This window comes from Cervus elaphus, chromosome 29 (assembly GCF_910594005.1).
Source record: "Cervus elaphus chromosome 29, mCerEla1.1, whole genome shotgun sequence".
NCBI classification, from domain to species: domain Eukaryota; kingdom Metazoa; phylum Chordata; class Mammalia; order Artiodactyla; family Cervidae; genus Cervus; species Cervus elaphus.
Window position 1 is genome coordinate 62,190,332 of NC_057843.1, and position 18,281 is coordinate 62,208,612.

General features: G+C 40.8%; 2 protein-coding genes across 5 annotated transcripts in view; one reads left to right on the forward strand and one right to left on the reverse strand.

The window, feature by feature from the left end:
• Positions 1-896, reverse strand: part of ERP44 (endoplasmic reticulum protein 44) — a 92,276-nt gene extending 91,380 nt beyond the window's left edge. The window contains exon 1 of the mRNA XM_043890786.1: positions 632-896. Coding sequence (XP_043746721.1) covers positions 632-688 — 57 coding nt within the window. The 5' untranslated portion in view covers positions 689-896. The remainder of the gene's footprint in view (positions 1-631) is intronic.
• A 176-nt stretch (positions 897-1,072) lies between these two features.
• Positions 1,073-18,281, forward strand: part of INVS (inversin) — a 124,392-nt gene continuing 107,183 nt past the window's right edge. For 3 of the 4 annotated variants that reach the window (XM_043890777.1, XM_043890779.1, XM_043890780.1), the window contains exons 1-2: positions 1,073-1,256; positions 4,180-4,309. In XM_043890777.1, coding sequence (XP_043746712.1) covers positions 4,204-4,309 — 106 coding nt within the window. In that variant the 5' untranslated portion in view covers positions 1,073-1,256; positions 4,180-4,203. Of the gene's footprint in view, positions 1,257-4,179; positions 4,310-18,281 lie in introns of those variants that run through there. The other variant, XM_043890778.1, reaches the window with a different exon arrangement.

The following is an 18,281-nucleotide window of genomic DNA, read 5'->3' on the forward strand; positions in this document are numbered from 1 at the left end:
GTATAACCAGATGTGAGGGAGGCTCTGAGCTGAGGCTTTCTGGTAATCACAGCCTCCACCCTTCAAACCTTTCCTTCCCCAGTGGACACCAAACCAGCTTCCAGTTCCGGGTTCTCAACCAATCCTATCAAGCCACAACAGAGGGATCCGCCGACCCGGGCACCGTTTCAGCGCTCAACAGCGAGATTCACAAGACCCCAGCACCTGTCGGCCTCACACTGTTCCCAAAAGAAGGGGGTGGGAGGGAACAGAAGGTCTACGCCCCGACCTTCTGGACACAGAATACCACCAAGTTCATTAGCCCTCTGGACTCAAACAACCTCCGAAAGCCGGGGGAAGGGGCGCTGCTCGCCGTGACCACCCCCCCCCCCCCCCGCAGACTCCTCTCCCAGGGCTAATTCTCGGGTTTCCAGGTCTCATTCTCCGTCCGCGGTTTCTCAGGCCTCAGGAACCCGGGGCCTGGGAAGCGGACAGACGGATGCTGAGAATGAAGGCAGCGGGGGAGGGTGCAGTCTTCGCCACCAGGAGAAAAAACGGGAGCGCAAGGCTGGGAGCAGCTGTGTCCCCCGCGGCAAGGGCGGGAGACCGCAGACCGTCTATCGAAGGGTCTGTCATTCCTTCACTCACTCACCAGGAGAAGCAGGGAGCATCTGAGGTCGGGTAAGGATAGGAAGATGGCAGGAATCATGGTAACGCCGGAGTCCGCGGCAGGGACAGGCGCTGGCGTCTGGGACTGCAGAAGGTTGGGTTAGGATAGGAAAGCGCTGGGCTCCGGGCGCCGGCGGCAGTGGAGGCTTCTCCCGGCAGCGGGACCCCGTCCTCTCGACCCGGAGCTCCAGCGGCGAACACCCGGGACAACTTCCAGAGAGGCCTCGCACACCCTCACTTCCGGGTCCTGCCTCTCTCAGAGCCCGTCGGAACATGTAGTCCCGCGCCATTCTCAAAGAGCACGTCATCAAACGCACGGAACTCTTTTCCCATCAAGCGCTCGGGCCTGGTCCACCAAGTCGGCCGCGCGCGGGGCCTTGTGGGATAGAAAGGGCGTGGGGAGAGTTGTTAGAGGACGCGAACTACAATTCCCAGAAGGCTGTGCCGTCAAGAGCCTCGCTCCGCCTTCCGAGGGGTTCCACTAGTTTTCAGCTCGGGGGGCTCAGTCCCAGCTGGATGTAGTGGCCTGGCCGGGCAGGAGGGGCGGCCCAGCGGGGGTCGTGCCTCCTGGAGCCGCCCCCAGGACGTGAGTCCTGGAGGAGGCGACGGTGAGTAAGAGGGGGCCTGGCTGGGGAGGCTCCTATCGGTCTGCAGTGCTTAGCCCCTGCCTCAAACTCTCGGTCCTCCTGGCCTGAGCTGTGGCCTGAACCTCCAATCACTGGCCTCCTTGCCTCCTTGCTCTTCTCTCTGCGTTAGTTCTAGCGTCATAAAGTCAGAGCCACCCCCTTGCTGGGTTTCAGTGGAATGTGTTAATGGCTTACCCGTAATTGTCACTTTGGACTCCTGTAAGGAATAGTTATGGGATGGACGGGAAGCCCGTTGTAAACCGGAAAGCCCGGTGCGAGAGTGATTGCCACTGATGCGTGGATCACTCCTACAGGATAATCACACTTGCTAGCCAAGCAGTTAAGGAACTTAACCTGGGCCCGGTTAGCTCTCCAGATTCATTTACGAACACCTAACTAGATCGCCGTGCCCCCAGTTGTAGCCAAGCTATCTCAACTGAGCTTGCCTGGTAGCTCAGCTGCAGAAGAATCTGCCTGCAATGCGGGAGACCCCGATTTGATGTCAGTCACCATCTCTGAGAACTTCCCGAACAACCAGTCCTTTGGTCCTAATCACAATTACTCTTCCGTTGCTTGTTGCACCACTTTGGGTTTCCATGGTGTCTCAGATGGTAAAGAATTCGCCTGCAATGCAGGAGACCTGGGTTCTATCTCTGAGTCGGGAAGAACCCCTGGAGAAGGGAATGGCTACCTACTCCAGTATTCTTGCCTGGAGAATTCCATGGATGGAGGAGCCTGGCGGGCTACAGTCCACAGAGTTGCAAAGAGTCAGTCATGGCTGAGCGACTAACAGTCCTGCAGCTACAGCGCCGCTGGTTTTCTGTAGTTATTATTAGAGCGTTTATTACACTGGCTTGTTTTATAGCTAGTTAATGATGATGATAAAACCTTTGCGTTTTATAGAATTTCATAACCAAGAGGTTTTGATCTATAAAAATTTATGAAAAACAGCGCTAAAATTTTTTTGTATACATTTGAGTTTTTGTTTTTTTTTTAAAGGATTTCTCAGGCTGACAAAATTAAATAGTGATGGAGTCAAGAGTTTTATTTAGGTCTCCTCTCTCCTAGTCTGGTGTTCTTATCTCTTAACCACTCACCAACCTCTCTGGTAAATAGAAATGAGGAGTTAGAAAAGATCAGAGACAGATGAGTATGAATTCATTACTCCAAGAAACTAAACTTTGACCCTGGTCACCCTCTGGACTTAGTGCTCAGCCTATGACTGATTTTTCATTCAACAAGCATTCACTGAAAACCATCTATCTACCTGTTTCTGTACTAAGTTGCCAAGAATTATGAGATGAGATATATATAAATATATATAACTGAGATAAAATTTTTAGTTTATTTTCCAAAAGTTTTTTTTTTGTGTGTGATTCTGATGTGTCCAAAACTCTGATCACCTGGCGTGATCTAAAGTGCAGAACAATGTCTAGAGTTCAGAACAGTGCATAGCACATAGTTGGCACTCAACCTGTTAAATGAATCTGCACGGTCTACTGATTTCGTGTTTCATATTTTACGGGAAGGCAGAGCTGAGGTAGCCTACATTTACACTGCATATTATTAAAGAACTGGACCTTGAACCCAAGTATAATTACTCTTCTGTGTTTTAACCTCCACCCCTGTTTTGCAGCTTCTTTAAGTCACTTTAATTTAATCCTGCATATAACTGGTTTTTCTGACATGACAGACTTGCTCAGACATGACAGAAGTCTCTCAAAAAGCCCATAATTTCTGCCAACACGTTAACTGAAATTGTCAGCAAAATAAAGCCATGAAGAGCTGAACTTTACAAAGTTAAGAAAATACTTTTCACTTTAAAATAACCGGTAATCCTTGTCAATGACAATCAAGCTCATAAACTGTAATAAATTTATTTTACAAAAGAGAGTCACAGGGATTGGAGTTTCATTTTTTAAAATCAGAAGAGGGCTTGTTTACCCTTATGATAGATATTAGCTATAGCTAATTAACAGCTTCTCCCTTTAGATAGGTACACATGCTCTGGTTTGCCGTGTTACTTACCACTCCCCATGTTTCTTGTACTTATTATCTCCCTTATCCGTGTAAGTTCAAGTTTGAAACTTTGATAGGACATCTTAAGTTTAGGATGCAAGGTTATGATCATTGATGAAACTACTCTTTCCTTCCATCAGGTACTTGAATTCTTCCTGCTCGTTTTCTGACATAATCCAGTCTCTGTTTAAGCACTGTTATGATAGGGAATGTACTGTTTTCCTATGCAGCTAATGCATTTCTAGAAGAGTCTATCAAACCATATCAAATGACCAGTCAGCAAAATATTCCTTAATGAAACATGGTTTATCCTAATAGTGTGGTTTCCAAGTTAAGTTCCTGAGGTCAAGATCTCTAACTAGGTATATTTCCCTGGTGAACACAAGAAGAGAACAAATAAAAATGCCTCCTTTTGTGGGCATGAAAGAAAGAATGAGGTACCTTCTAATTTAGCACTTAAATCTAGGTAATTCTAACCTGACACGTTTATATCATTATCTATTTTGTGACTTGGCCATAACCTTTAGTCCCAGTATCAGTTCTAATATTTAGTATTACGTGGAGTCAAATCACCTGTATTAACTTAGCCAGTCACTTTGCCTTTTGAACCCTGGGTCTAATATTAAAGACTTAGCCTTTTTTTTTCTCTCAGCCCCTGATAAGCATCTTAAAAGCATCTAATCCTTTCATTTTACAGATGAGCAACTTGTACAGAAGTTCAGCTGATTTGCTCCTTATGTCTCTTCTAAAACTAGGACTGTAGACATTTTGAATCCTGGCGAAGTGTTTCTAGTAAGCCATATTTATAACATACCCATTTATAACTGGTGAGATGGATTTCAGAAGTGTTTCCTGCAGATATTTATTGGTTGCATCATCGTTTCAGGTTGTTCCAGTTGTTGAGAGGACTATGAACAGGTCAGAGAACTTGTTCTTTCCCGGTTCTTCATTAGCATCCCAAGTTCATGCTGCTGCTATTAATGGAGATAAGGGTGCTCTTCACAAGCTTATCGTAGGTAAGCTCCAAGCTCCTCTTTAAGTACAGAAACTTTAAAAAATAACTCTTTGTCCTAAGGAAATTTGTTAATTTTAGTTTTAATTTGCAGTTTATTCACACATCTTAGTGGAAATACATTATTTTTATATTTGGTTTCAAGACTTGGAAAGAAAGAAATTAAGTCCTGAAACTTAAAACTGTGGTTTTTAGATTAGATGAGAAGTACTTGAGAAATACCTGTGTATTTGGCATCGAATCTAGATCCATCTAGTTAAGGCTATGGTTTTTCCAGTGGTCATGTATGGATGTGAGAGTTGGACTATAAAGAAAGCTGAGTGCTAAAAAAAAAAAAAAGAAAGCTGAGTGCTGAAGAATCGATGCTTTTGAACTGTGGTGTTGGAGGAGACTCTTGAGAGTCCCTTGGACTGCAAGGAGATCCAGCCAGTCCATCCTAAAGATCAGTCCTGGGTGTTCATTGGAAGGACTGATGTTGAAGCTGAAACTCCAATACTTTGGCCACCTGATGCGAAGAGCTGACTCATTTGAAAAGACCCTGATGCTGGGAAAGATTGAGGGCAGGAGGAGAAGGGGATGGCAGAGGATGAGATGGTTGGATGGCATCACTGACTCGATGGACAAGAGTTTGGGTAAACTCCGGGAGTTGGTGATGGACAGGGAGGTCTGGCGTGCTGCAGTTCATGGGGTCACAAAGAGTCGGACATGACAGTGACTGAACTGAACTAGATGGGTACTCTAAGGTGCTAAGAGAATTAATTTGTCTTTTAATAATTCATCTGTTATTAGAAATCTCTGTAAGAACAGAGATCTGGAATGAGATATTAGATAATGATCTATAACATTTAATATATGCCCAAAGTAATGTTTACAAATGATTTAAACGTCAATGATTTTAAATTGATTAAGTGTTCTTGTCATTGATTCAGCTGATTGAAGTTGATAGTGGTCACCCTGTCTTATATAGAGAGAAAGGTCCAACATGGAGGTTCTAGAAGAACTTCTAGAGAAGTTCTAGAGAATAAAGTGAACAGGAAAAAGACAGTGGCTGAGAATTTTCCAGGACTGCAAGAATCACAAATCTGCATAGTCACAAGTCGTTAGTCCCAAAGAAAATAAATAATATAAAAGTCTCTGTTATTTGTAATCTTGATACATACCACTAAACGTCTACTGACATCACGATTGACAACCTAGTCTTTAAAGTCAACACTACTTGAACCTCCATACCTATTCCTTTAGAATTTATTTTCACTCTAAATGTCTTGTTTTTCCAGGAATTTCTACCCATGCACCCCATCTGGTGACTAGGCTTTCTGTTCCTCAATATGACATAAATTTTGTCTTTGTTTCCTCTATACATCTATTCCCTCTCCCCTTTTTTACCTTCTACCCCCTTACCTTCTCTGCTAAGCAAACTCCAACTCATCTTCAAAAACAAAGTTCTTTTTTTTTTTTTAACGTCCAGAGATGCCTGTTTTATTTCTTTCTAGGTGATTGCATTTCAGGCTGGTAACAGTAATAGTCTAATGACCAACTCCACTTGTCCCTCTGAACTACAAATGAACAATCCCACCCAGCAAGAAGCAATGCTGTCAACAGCTAATTGGAAGGGGCAAAGACAAAGTTCTTTTACCACATTCTCTGTAAAGATTTCTCTTCTCTGTCAGAGATGTGATCCTCACTTCACCTCAGCTATCTACATTCAGTTACTCTTTGAATTTGATGTCTTCTACCACCTCTGAATCTCTCACTCAGACACCCACCATTCAACTAAAACTCTTAGTTCCAGCTCACTTACTAATGAGAATGATAGTTTTTCAGTGTCCCTGAGTCCTCAAGTCCATTTTCCTTTCCACTTTTGACCGTCATTCTCTTCTGTTTTTACTTTCCTTTCTATTCAGCCCTGATTCCACAGTCTATTATTAAGATCCTTCTCTTGGAAAAACTCCCTTTTTTTCTCACCTGTGACACCTGGCTGTTGCAATCCCAGCTCTGGATGGACCTAATCCATCTACCTCTGTCAAGCCCTGAGCAATTTAACCTGTCTGGAAGATTGGTAACACCTTAGATTCATGCCTACCCACTTCAGAAAGGCACTCAAGACTCTCTGCTCATCATATTACATTTCTCCACATGACTGTCCCATGCCTTTTTTGTCTACTGAAACTCTGACTACTGCCATATCTCCCTCCCTCCCTTTCTCAGCTCACGCTTTATGCTTCTTACTGAAAGTGAAAACACTAAATAGGAACTCTCTCAACTTTCAGCCCAGTAACTGTGTCAGCCTACAGCGTCACCCATCTTCTCTCTTCCTGCTAAAACAGAGCAAATATCCCTTTCTGTCAAAGATAGTTTCTCCCTACGTCCTGTCTTCTCAGGGATCTTGTTTCATTTTTTTAACCTTGGATTGCTACATCATCAACCTTTTCTTCTATTTGAAATTCTTTTATCAGCATTGAAGATAAACATGCTCTGTTAGCGCCATTGTTTAAAAATCCCGTCTCTGTTCCTTCTAGGTATCCCCCTCTAGGTATTGCCATGTTTGTCTGTCTTCCTTTGTGTAAATGTATGAGTACATGGGCTAAACTGCTTTAACAGTGACTTAAATAAGATAGAGGTATATTTCATTCTCATAATAGAACAAAGGTGAGTTGACAGTCTAGGGTGGAGAGACATTTCTGCTTTACAAAATCATCCAGGGATGTTGCCAGGGCTTTACTTTGCCATTCTCAACATGTGGCTTCCATCTTTGGGTCAAAGGCAGATTCTTTCGCTGTTGTCAGAGCCCAGCCAGCAGGAAGGGGGAAAGAGAGGGTGCAGGGTAGCAATTTGTCATCCTGGAAGTGGGTGGAGTTAGAGCCACGCCTAGGACAAAGAGGCTAAAAAAAATTCTCTCTCCAAGAATGGCATCACGCCTAGCTAAAACTCCGGGCACTCAGTTCCCAGAAAGAAAAAATGAGAGAGTGGTATGAGGGCAATTATCAACCTCTGTCACCAAAACCAAGGTTCTTGAGCCATCTGCACTCTTTATCCCCACATCTTTATCTCCATCTGTATTTTACTGAAAGAAAAGAAAATATACGTTCTTATTTTGAAATATATGTATAGAGAAGTCCATAGAACTTAAATGTTCAATTTAACGAATAAATAAGAAGCAAAAGTGCATGTAGTCAACATTAGGTCAGAGAACAGGACATTGTTCTTCCAGAAGCCACAGTTCATTCTTCCTTCCCTCTTGGCATAATATGTTGTCTTGACGTTTATGTGATAATTATATTGTAGTTTTGCCACCTAGTCATGTGTCTTACACTCTATAGTTTTGCCTTTTTTGGACTTTTCTCCTAAATGTTCCATGTTTACTTGTACTAAAAATTGTACATTCAGTTATATCACACTTTCGAGCTCAAAACACTTGATTTGCTTCCCATTGTATTTGGAACAAAATTTTGAAACTACACCTCTTTTTCTCTCCAACCTCACATTTCACCACTCTCTTCCTAGAAAAACCTGCTTTATTTTCATTTCTCAAATCTGTAAGCCCTTTTCCATCTCAAAAGATTTTGCCTAAAATACTATTCTCCTCATTCTCTGTCTGGCTGACCTTTACTCATCCTTCAAATCTCATCATTGAGGTCACTTCTTCATAGAAGCCTGCTCTGCCCATTGAATCTCAGTGAAGTCTGTTCACTGTGTCTTCTCTTGGAACTCTTCAGTTTTCTTTCCTAGAATTTATCTCAGGTCATCACTGTGTGTGTGTACGTTTGACTATTTTAATGTCTCTTGCCTCTCTAATTTAATAGCCTCCATGATTATAGACCAGGTCTGCTGAAGTCATCATTGTACACACAAAATCCAGCACAGTGGTTGGCACATAGTAGGCACATGAGAAATGCTTGTTGAAGAAGTGAATGAAAATTATTATGAAAATTATTATCATTGTTTTAAGTATCTTTCCTCCCAATAAGTCTGTAATCATTTAGAGGGCTGAGATTAAATCTGAATTGACTTAAATTGAATTAAGAGACAAGTTAGGGCTAAATTTCATTGGAAAAAAAATTTAAAATCAGAATTCCTCAAGAAAACATATTTTATAACTCTTTCATTATTTTAACATGAAATATAATTATCAAGGGGAACAAAGTGTGCAGTATGTTATAAATTAGAAACACTTAAATAGGCTCAATCATATAAATTAATGTGTTACATAATAAAACTTGAAATATTTCTATAATTTTATATCTCCAAAGGAAAAAATTCCTGAAAAAGAAGCAATCACGATGTGAAACAAATGCAGAACTGATAAATGTATTTATGTCAGTTCTATGTATTTTATTGTGTTGTCTAAGAAATCCCTTACTGACTACTGACTTTGAGCTGTAATATTGTTCACCTTTCAAGAAATCTGCCATTTCTGTCTTCTGTTCAAAGACAGTAATACCTTTGCTTTCTGGTATTTCCTAACATTTGTATATTCCCACCAAATAATATGTTATTTTTTAGTATTAAGATACATCTTAAATTTCAGTGTATCTTTTATGTTCTTTTATGTAGCGTAAATGATGATCTCTTAAGTATATGCTGTTTCTCTTTTCTAAACTAGTAACATAGTACTACAGATGAATTATTTTTTTCCTTCAATCTTTGCTCACCAACTGCTCGATGAATTCATTCACTTCAGCGTTTTCTGTTTTCCCTTCTCTGTTTCCATGGAGAAGTGTGTCGTGATGTGTGTGACTCCATGGAAACAGATGAGCATCTCTTTCTACATACACAGCTAATTAAATCCAACCCTTTCTGTGCTGCCCATTGTCCTGGAGGAGGAGGGCAGAGCCTTTTCCTGGATGAGACATCATTTCAGTGGCAATTCTTAGTGTTTAACCTAATACAGTGGATTAATGTTTTAACATAGCTTATTACGTCCTAGATTCAGATGAATTAGGACTCAGTACTGGGCCCTAAAAACATAAACATACATAGTAAAATCCTTTCATGCTATGACTATCACTTATAGATGTGTAGATTTTTCTGTTAACATTAAGCTCAAATACTTTAATTGAATACCAGAGGTATTGTGGATAATATATTTTAGTCAATTCATTTTAATACTGTACAGTGTAATATAGTAAAAAGGATACAGATTTTAGAGTCAGATAAACCTGAGATTTTAATTCTGGCCTTGTCTTTTTTTAAAATTAAGTAATCTATTTATTTGGCTGCCCCAGGTCTTGGTTGCAGCCACAGGACTTTGATCTTTGTTGAGGCATGTGGGGTCTTTCAGTTGCCCAATTCTCATCGCAGCATGTGGGACCTAGTTCCTTGACCAAGGACGGAACCCAGACTCCCTGCATTGGAAACATGGAGTTGTAGCCACTGACCCACCAAAGAGGGCCCTGGCTTTGTTATTTATTAATTATATTACCTTGGCTTAAACCACTTAACCTTTTTGAGCCTCTTTCCTCATCTGTAGACTATAGATTATAGTACTGTGCCTTGGGGGACAGTTAAACTAGATAAGGAATGTAAAATATCTGGCCTCACACATGGCAGACAATAGGTGGTAACTTGTTCTTGTTGTATCAGGTTGGACTTAACAGTAAAATGATCAAATCTTGTGTAGTTTCAGAACTGTCTCAAAATGAAAAGTCTCTAAATGCTAATAAAGAATGATCCTGCTTTCTTTGTAAAAACCAAACAAGATGATTTGTAAATATTCACCGTGTGTAGTGATGGATCCTGGCATCGCTGCTAAAAGTGTTTGGGGTGTTTGCAGTGGTGAGGTACCCAGGCAGCACCATTTCTGATTCTGCTGTAACTTTTGTTGACCTGTCCATGCTGTGAACTTACATAAATCTCTCTGAATCGTTGTTTCTCTTTGTTTATAACATCTCCCAACACAGTAGTTAGGTGGGGCAGGGAGCCTCATAAGTCATCGAGCAGTGACATTATTTCAGGTTACTTTTTCCTTTACCCTGACTTTAAATGTTATGGTCATTAAAGGTTTTATAAATGGTTGCTTACATACATGAAAGTGAAAATGTTAGTCGCCCAGTCATGTCTGACTCTTTGTGACCCCATGGACTGTGGGCTGCTCTGTCCATGGGATTCTCCAGGCAAGAATACTGGAGTGGGTTGCCATGCCCTCCTCCAGGGGATCTTCCCAACTCAGGGATCAAACCTGCGTCTCCTACATTGCAGGCAGATTCTTCACTGTCTGAGCCAGCAGGGAAGCCTGCACATGTAAATGGTTACAAATGTGCTTATAGGCATGTGCATCTATGCTGATAATGATAATAAAATCAGCCAGCATTCATAAAGTTGTTATATAAGCACCGTCTTAAATGTTTTGTAACACCTGAACTCATTTAATGACAAAACACCACGAAGAGTTTGGGGTACTCTTACTTCCCTCATTTTATAGGTCAGGATACTGAGATGTGGAGAGATTAAGTAACTTGTCTAATAAAGAACAGAACTGGGATTGAAGCTTGCAAGACTGGTTGTAAAGTCCATGCTTTTAAATACTAAACTGTAGGGCCTCCATGTATAGGTAGATGTATCTACATATAATGAACATTCTTGTGTATGAGCACGTAGAGAAAGACAAACACAAGAGGGAGACAAGAAAGTTGATTCGTTCTAAACCTTGACTCATGACGTTAATGGTTATCTAGTTTGGACTTTTCTGAACATTTTTGTGCTATGAGCTCTTTTGGCAATCTGGTGAAAGGAACCCCCTTCTCAGAAACATATTTTAAGAGCTTAAATATTATGTAACAAGAATGCAGAGAAAATCAGCTGTATCAAAATACAGTTATCAAAGTATTTTATAATTATGATGTAGCAATATACTTCCATTCATTTTTTAACCAATAAATAGCAAGATCTAATGGCAGATGTAGCAACTATGATAATTTGAAAACAGCGATGAGTGTAAATAATATTTTAAGATAGCTCAACAATGATAATGAGATAATATGTAAAAATATTTTGTAAAATCTCAAGTACCCTCAAAATATATGTCCCTCCCATGTTGTTATTCTCATTTTATATCAGGACACTCAGACTCAGCAGTTAAGCAGTTTAGCTGCATAGCTAGTAACTACGAAGTTAAAACTCAAACCAAGTCATTGGATTATGGATCCTGTCTTCTTTCCATTATTCCCATGTGGCCTCTATAAAAATAAGCAGATAATTTTTAAATCACCACAAATGTCTTCCCAAGATTGTGGCAATCTGAAAGGTATGAAGAAAGAGGCAGGTGAAAGGAGATAAATGCATCTTTGATGCCACACAAAGGTAACATTTCAGAACAACCAAATAAGATATCTGTAGAGAACGCTGAATTCACTTGTGTTGGACAGTATGACGCCATAGCTGTTGTGCAGAGTGGCATGGCTGTCACTCCATGTAACAGTCATTGCCTCCAAACGCTGGAGTTGAGCTCTGGCTTCTGCACGTACCAGTCTGTACTGAGGTCTCCTGTTTCAGCTAGCCTTAAAATAACCGACTGCAGCAGAGCAGTGGGTTTCCAATCACGGCTGCAGCTCAGCTTCCTGAACTGTTATAGACGGCACATGCAGAGTGCCAGCCGCAGTTGGTGGTGGATTAAAGGCTACCTCCACAGTTGCCAGAATAATTAAAACAACACAGCACACTAGCCAGCTGCTTCCTATATTAGCTGTCCCTGATAGGAATGCAAATTTAAGTGACTGCTGTCCGGTGAGTACTAGTTCGCATCGTAAGTCCTACGTTTGTACAACATGTTGCAGTTACCAGACACTTCCAAACAGTGAATCATCTCATCTGTTCATCAGAAGCAGCTGTGGTGGAGGCTGGACAGGTATTAGCTGAATGTTGTAACCAAGGAGATGAAGGAAAGGAGTAGGATAGCTAGGTAAAGGAACAGGCCTTTCTCAGCTACTCTCATTTAGCAGGAAGCTCAGAACCTAGTGGGCTGCTCACCACTTGGAAACTAGCATAGAGCCACTATCCCCTTAAAGCAACTCAAAGCAGGACCCAGGTGAGGAGGCTAAGGGCTGCTTTCTCTAGTCATACTAAGGGATACATGCTTTCAGCTGCCCCAGGTGCAGAAATGTTCCTTACAGGCACAGCATATTGGATGGTGGTGACACAACCAAATTAAATCTTCCCTGTTGGGAAATATAAATATCGATGACAGAAAACCAAAGTATGTCAGGGGATGAAGAGAACGCTTTCCCTGTATCTTACAGCTGACTTTCTAAGAGCGAAACGGCTGCCCTGGGATGCAGAGTGACCTGTTAACCCTGTGGTTCTGACTTCGCTTTGGCCCCGAGAAATCTAATCAGTCAGGATTACCCCAATGTGTGCCGATTGCCTCCATTTCTCACATTCATTCTTATGACCACCGGTCCTGAATCCTCTCCCTTATTCAAACTTCTGAGGAAGGGTGCTTCTCTAGGAGGAAATTATTGCATGAATTACCATTATCTTGCTAACAGTAAGTACTACTGTCTTTGCTTAATACTAACAAATAAGATGCGGATTGACAGTGTCTGTCAATTATGAAAGACAATAAGCTAGAGACTAGCATTTTTTCCATTGGTCACGTATGGATGTGAGAGTTGGACCATAAAGAAAGCTGAGCACTGAAGAATTGATGCTTTTGAACTGTGCTGTTGGAGAAGACTCTTGAGAGTCCCTTGGACTGCAAGGAGATCCAACCAGTCCATCCTAAAGGAGATCAGTCCTGGGTGTTCATTGGAGGGACTGATGCTGAAGCTGAAACTCCAATACTTTGGCCACCTGATGCGGAGAACTGACTCATTTGAAAAGATCCTGATGCTGGGAAAGATTGAAGGCAGGAGGAGAAGGGGATGACAGAGGATGAGATGGTTGGATGGCATTACCAACTCAATGGACATGAGTTTGAGTAAGCTCCGGGAGTTGGTGATGGACAGGGAGGTCTGGCTTGCTGCAGTCCATGGGGTCGCATAGAGTCAGACACGACTGAGTGACTGAACTGAACTGATTCTCTGCAAGTGTCATTTTTCACTCTAGAAGGACTCAAATGATAAAAGGAACATGCTCTACCTGTAATACATTTCAGTTCTGTTAATGAATTTGGGCTTAAATGAGTCCATATCTATAAATGCCGTGATAGAATCTCTGGAATCTTCTGGATTAGATATTGGAGCTCTTTGTATAGAGAATAATACCTAGCACTGCATGACCACTCAGAAGACTTATGCATAGGGGCTTCTATCATCAGATATGTTGAGTCAAATTAAAAACTTACCTCCATCTTCAAAACCAAGATTCTGATACAGAACAAAAACCTGCCTCTTCCAGGAGTTGGCTTTCCCTGGTGGCTCAGCTGGGAAAGAATCTGCCTGCAGTGTGGGAGACCTGGGTCTTCACTTCCAGGAGTTACTGTACATGGCCTGAGTATTTTGTAATGAGTGAAGTGAAGTCACTCAGTCGTGTCTGACTCTTTGCGACCCCACGGACTGTAGCCTATCAGGCTCCTCTGTCCATGGGATTTTCCAGGCAAGAGTACTGGAGTGGGGTGCCATTTCCTTCTCCAGGGGATCTTCCCGACCCAGGGATCGAACCCGGGTCTCCTGCATTGTAGGCAGATGCTTTACTATCTGAACCACCAGGGAAGACGAGTATTTTGTAAGGCTCTTTCAAATTTCAAGAGCAGTTACCTTTCTTGCTTTATTAGCAGCATACGTGGAAACATGGATCAGCAAAATGAGTTATTGGAGAAGGTATGAAGTACTTCGGGGTCCCCATACATCCAAGGTTCAAATATATATTGAAATATTTAGAGCTAAAACAGCTTAGTTTCAGGCAAAAATAACTCAGACCAAAGCGTGACATGTTCTCTTTCTTCATTTAGCAATTGTATTTCCCCAAAGCAAATATTTTGTGTGGTCAGTTTTCTTCCTCCGTTAGCAGTTCATGGTAAAACACCTTAAAAATAACTGCCTTCCCTCATGCTCAACTCATATATGATTACCCTCAGCCAGTACGTGGATATCTGATCGTTTGTGATGAAAGTAAATTTTTTTCACTTAAAGTGTTATGGTATCTTTTTTTGTTGTTTAAAAGTAAAGTTTTTGGAGTTTTAATACAATATATACAGTCAATTTTATGCTTTTTCAGTCTGTAGTTACTTAATTTTAGCAAACATGTGGTCATGCAATTACCACCACAGTCAAGATGTAGAACAGGTCCATCACACCCCAAATTTTCCCATGTCCCTTCATCATCAATCCCTCCCCACATCTCAGCCCCTGGATGCCCCTGGATCCCACTGGTATGCTGCCCCATAATTTTACCTTTTCTGGAAACCCGTGTAGATGAATCATGCAATATGTACCCTTTGAGACTGTGTTCTTTAACTTAGCATAATACATTTGAGATTTTTCCATGTTATTGAGTAGATTAGTACTTAATTTCTTTTTATTGCTGAGCAGTGTTTTGTTGTATAGATTTACTTCAGTTTCTTTTGTCATTTTCCAGTTGAAGGACAATTGAGATGTTTCCAGGTTTTAGTACTAATAAATGAAGCTTTCATAAACATCCACATGCAGGTTCTTAGGTGAACATAAGCCTTCATGCTTTTATTTTTCCTGTGTACTAAACACTCGATGAAATTATCGGGCCATGTGGTAAGTGTATATTTAACTTACTATGAAACTGGCAAACAGTTTTCCATAGTGGCTGTGATGTTTATGATACCAATCCTACCAGCAAAATCTGAGTTCTAGTTTTTCCACATCCTCACCAAGAATTTGTTATTGACAGATTTGTTTTGGTTTAGCCTTTCTAATAGATGCGTAGTAGTATCACATTGTGGCTTGAATGTGTTATTTTCCTGTGTATTAATGATGTTGAGCATCTTTCCATATACTTAATTGGTGAAATGTCTATTCAGACCGTTTGGCCATCTTAGTAATTTCATTATCAGCTTTATTATTCACTCCTAAGAGTTCTTTATTCTGGATAGAAGGCTTTATTAGATATCTGTTTTACAAATATTTTCTCCAACTTTTTGTGACTCGTGTTTTTATTTTCTTAACAGTGTCTTTCAAATAGAATTTGAAGTCTGGATGAAATTCAATTTATCGGTTTTGTAAAGGACTATTCTTTGGTATCATCTCTAAGAAATTTTCACCTAACTCAAGGTTGCAGAGATCTTTTACCTTTGTTTGCTTCTAAAGGTTTACGCAGTTGTAGAGATTTTACATTTACATTTATTATTGATTTTTAGATAATTTTTGTATATGGTAAGAAGTATAGGTTTTGATTTGTTTTTTTGTTTTTATATGTGGATGGCCAATATTTTTAGTACCATTTGTTTAAAAAATTATCTGTTGGTTTGCCTTTGCACCTTTATCAAAAACCAATTGATCAGGGAGGGATAAATTAGGAGTTTGGGATTAAAATATACACAGTACTATATATAAAATAGATAACCCACAAGCATGTAGTTAAGTCCTCTCTCTTTTTTTTAAAAAATCTTTTTATTGGTGTGCTTACACCATTTACCTACGTGCATGTATATGTGTTCAGTCACTCAGTCGTGTCTGACTCTCTGTGACCCTGTGGACTGTAGCCTGCCAGGCTCCTCTGTCCATGGGATGCCCCAGCAAGAATACTGCTTCCTCCTCCAGAGGATTTTCCCAATCAGGGACTGAACCTGCATCTCCTGCATTGCAGGAAGATTCTTTATTGCTGCATCACTGGGGAAGGCCCACTTACTTATAATGTAATCATTAGTGTTAGAATTTAAGATTTCCAACTTGTTATGTATTGTTTGCTGTTTTTCATTCCTCTTCTTTCCATTCCTGTCTTCCTTCCTCTACATTTCTTGAATGTTTTTAATGTTTCATTTTAATGTATATGTAGTGGAAAGGATTTATTGAGATCCACCATACCAGCATACATACCAATTTAAAATGTGCAATTCAATAGTTTTTTTCCATATTCACAGAGTTGTACAGACATCACAACAACTGATTTTAGAACAGTTTCATTGTACCCCCTATAACCGCTAATTCCTTTAGCTATCCTCAGACACTTCTCTTTCTTTTCACTCCTGGTCCATGCAAGCACTTGATGTAGAATTCTGGGTTGACAGTTCTTTCTCCTCCCCCACAACACTTGGAAAATGTGCCAGTGTCTTCTGGCCTCCATAGTTTCTTATGAGAAATACACTATAATTTGAACTTAGTCTTCAGAAATTTGATTTTGACTGACTCAGTATGGATTTCTTTGGATGTATTTTGTTGAGCTTTGCTCAACTATTTAAATTTGTAGGTCTGTGTCTTGCACTAGATTTGGGCCATTTCTAGTCATTATTCCCTCAAATATGTTTTTACCTTCTCTCTTTCCTCTCTTTCTGGGGCTCTGATGATATGAATGGTAGAAACTTTGTTACTGTCCCACAGAGCCCCGAGACTGTTGATTCTTTCTCTTTCTATCTTTTCTCTCAGTTGTTCAGACTGAATAATTTCTGTTGGTCTGTCATCCTGTGATCCTTTCTTTTGTCATTTCCATCCTGCTGTTGTGCCTATTTAATGTGATTTTCATTTTGGTTATTTTATTTGGTTTTTTACTTATTTTAAAGGTGTTATGATTGTGATATTTTCATTGGGCTCATCGCTTTTTTACTTTTAGTTATTTCTGTTTTTGGCTGCACTGGCTCTTTGTTGCCGCATGTGGGTTTCCTGTGGCGTGGTGCACCGGCTTCTCACTGCAGCGGCTTTTCGTGCGGCTCAGCGCAGGCTCCACGGCTCACGGCTCTCGTAGTTGCAGCATGCCGCCTCTGGAGTGTGGGCCTCGTGGTTGTGGTACACAGGCTTCGTTGCCCCACAACTTGTGGGATTTTCCTGGACCAGGGGTTGAACCTGTGTCCCCTGCTTTGGCAGATGGATTCTTAACCAATGGACCACCAGAGAAGTCCCACCGAGTTTACCTTTATGTTTTCTCTCATTACTGAGGCTTTGGATTTTTCCATTTGCTTCAGGAGCATTCATAGTTGCTTATCAGACTTTTTATGACAACTGCTTTAAAATCTTTGTCAGCTAATTCTAATATCTGTACCATCACAATTTTGGTGCCTGTTTATATCTTACTTAATATTTTCCTGATGCTTGGTTTGTCTAGTAATTTTGCATTATATCTTGAACATTTTGTGTATTATGGTAAAGACTCTGAATCCTATTTAAATCTCCTATTTTAGTAAACTGATAATCTGTTTAGGTTAGAATGAACATTTTGTTCCAATTTTGTGGGCTGTGGTTCAAAAGTCAAAATTTTTCAAAGCTCTTGAAAGTTATTTTCTGGTCTGCCCCACTTTTGTAATACCCTGGCCAATTTAGAACCTGGGCAGATTTCCACTAAGAGTTCAATTCTCAAAGCTTTTTCTATTTTAACTGTGGTCAGTCCCATACATGGTCTGCTAAAAGTTATCCATGGCATTATGCACTGATATAAAGAATTGCTTTCTCCTCCTTTGTTTTCTCCACTGTTTAGTTGAGAAGGGATAAGGTAACACCTCATTGCTGTCCTTTGCCTGACTCAGGGCATAATGCTTCCTAGGCCTCCTCCCCCACAGTCTCTGCAGCATCAGATGGAAAGGGAAAGAGGTACAGTTTGTTGTCACATGTGCTTTGAACAGAGGGAGTTAGCCAAAAGATTCCAGTGCTGCAGAGCTGCTGTCGTCCTGATGTTTTGATGGAGAGAACAGGCTTCTGGGGGAATTTTGTGAATGGGCCTCTTGGCGTTTCTGGTGTTCTGGCCACTTCAGCACCCAGGCTGTCTATATATATAGGAGGCAAAAAACCCAAGTCTGAGAACTCAACACCAGATTGTTCCTGGAGTTTCACTGCTCTCTAACCAATTTGCCTTCCTTTCACCACCTTTCATTTACTTTTTCTGGGGTGTTTAGTTTTAATTAGCAGAAGGATCATGGTATTATG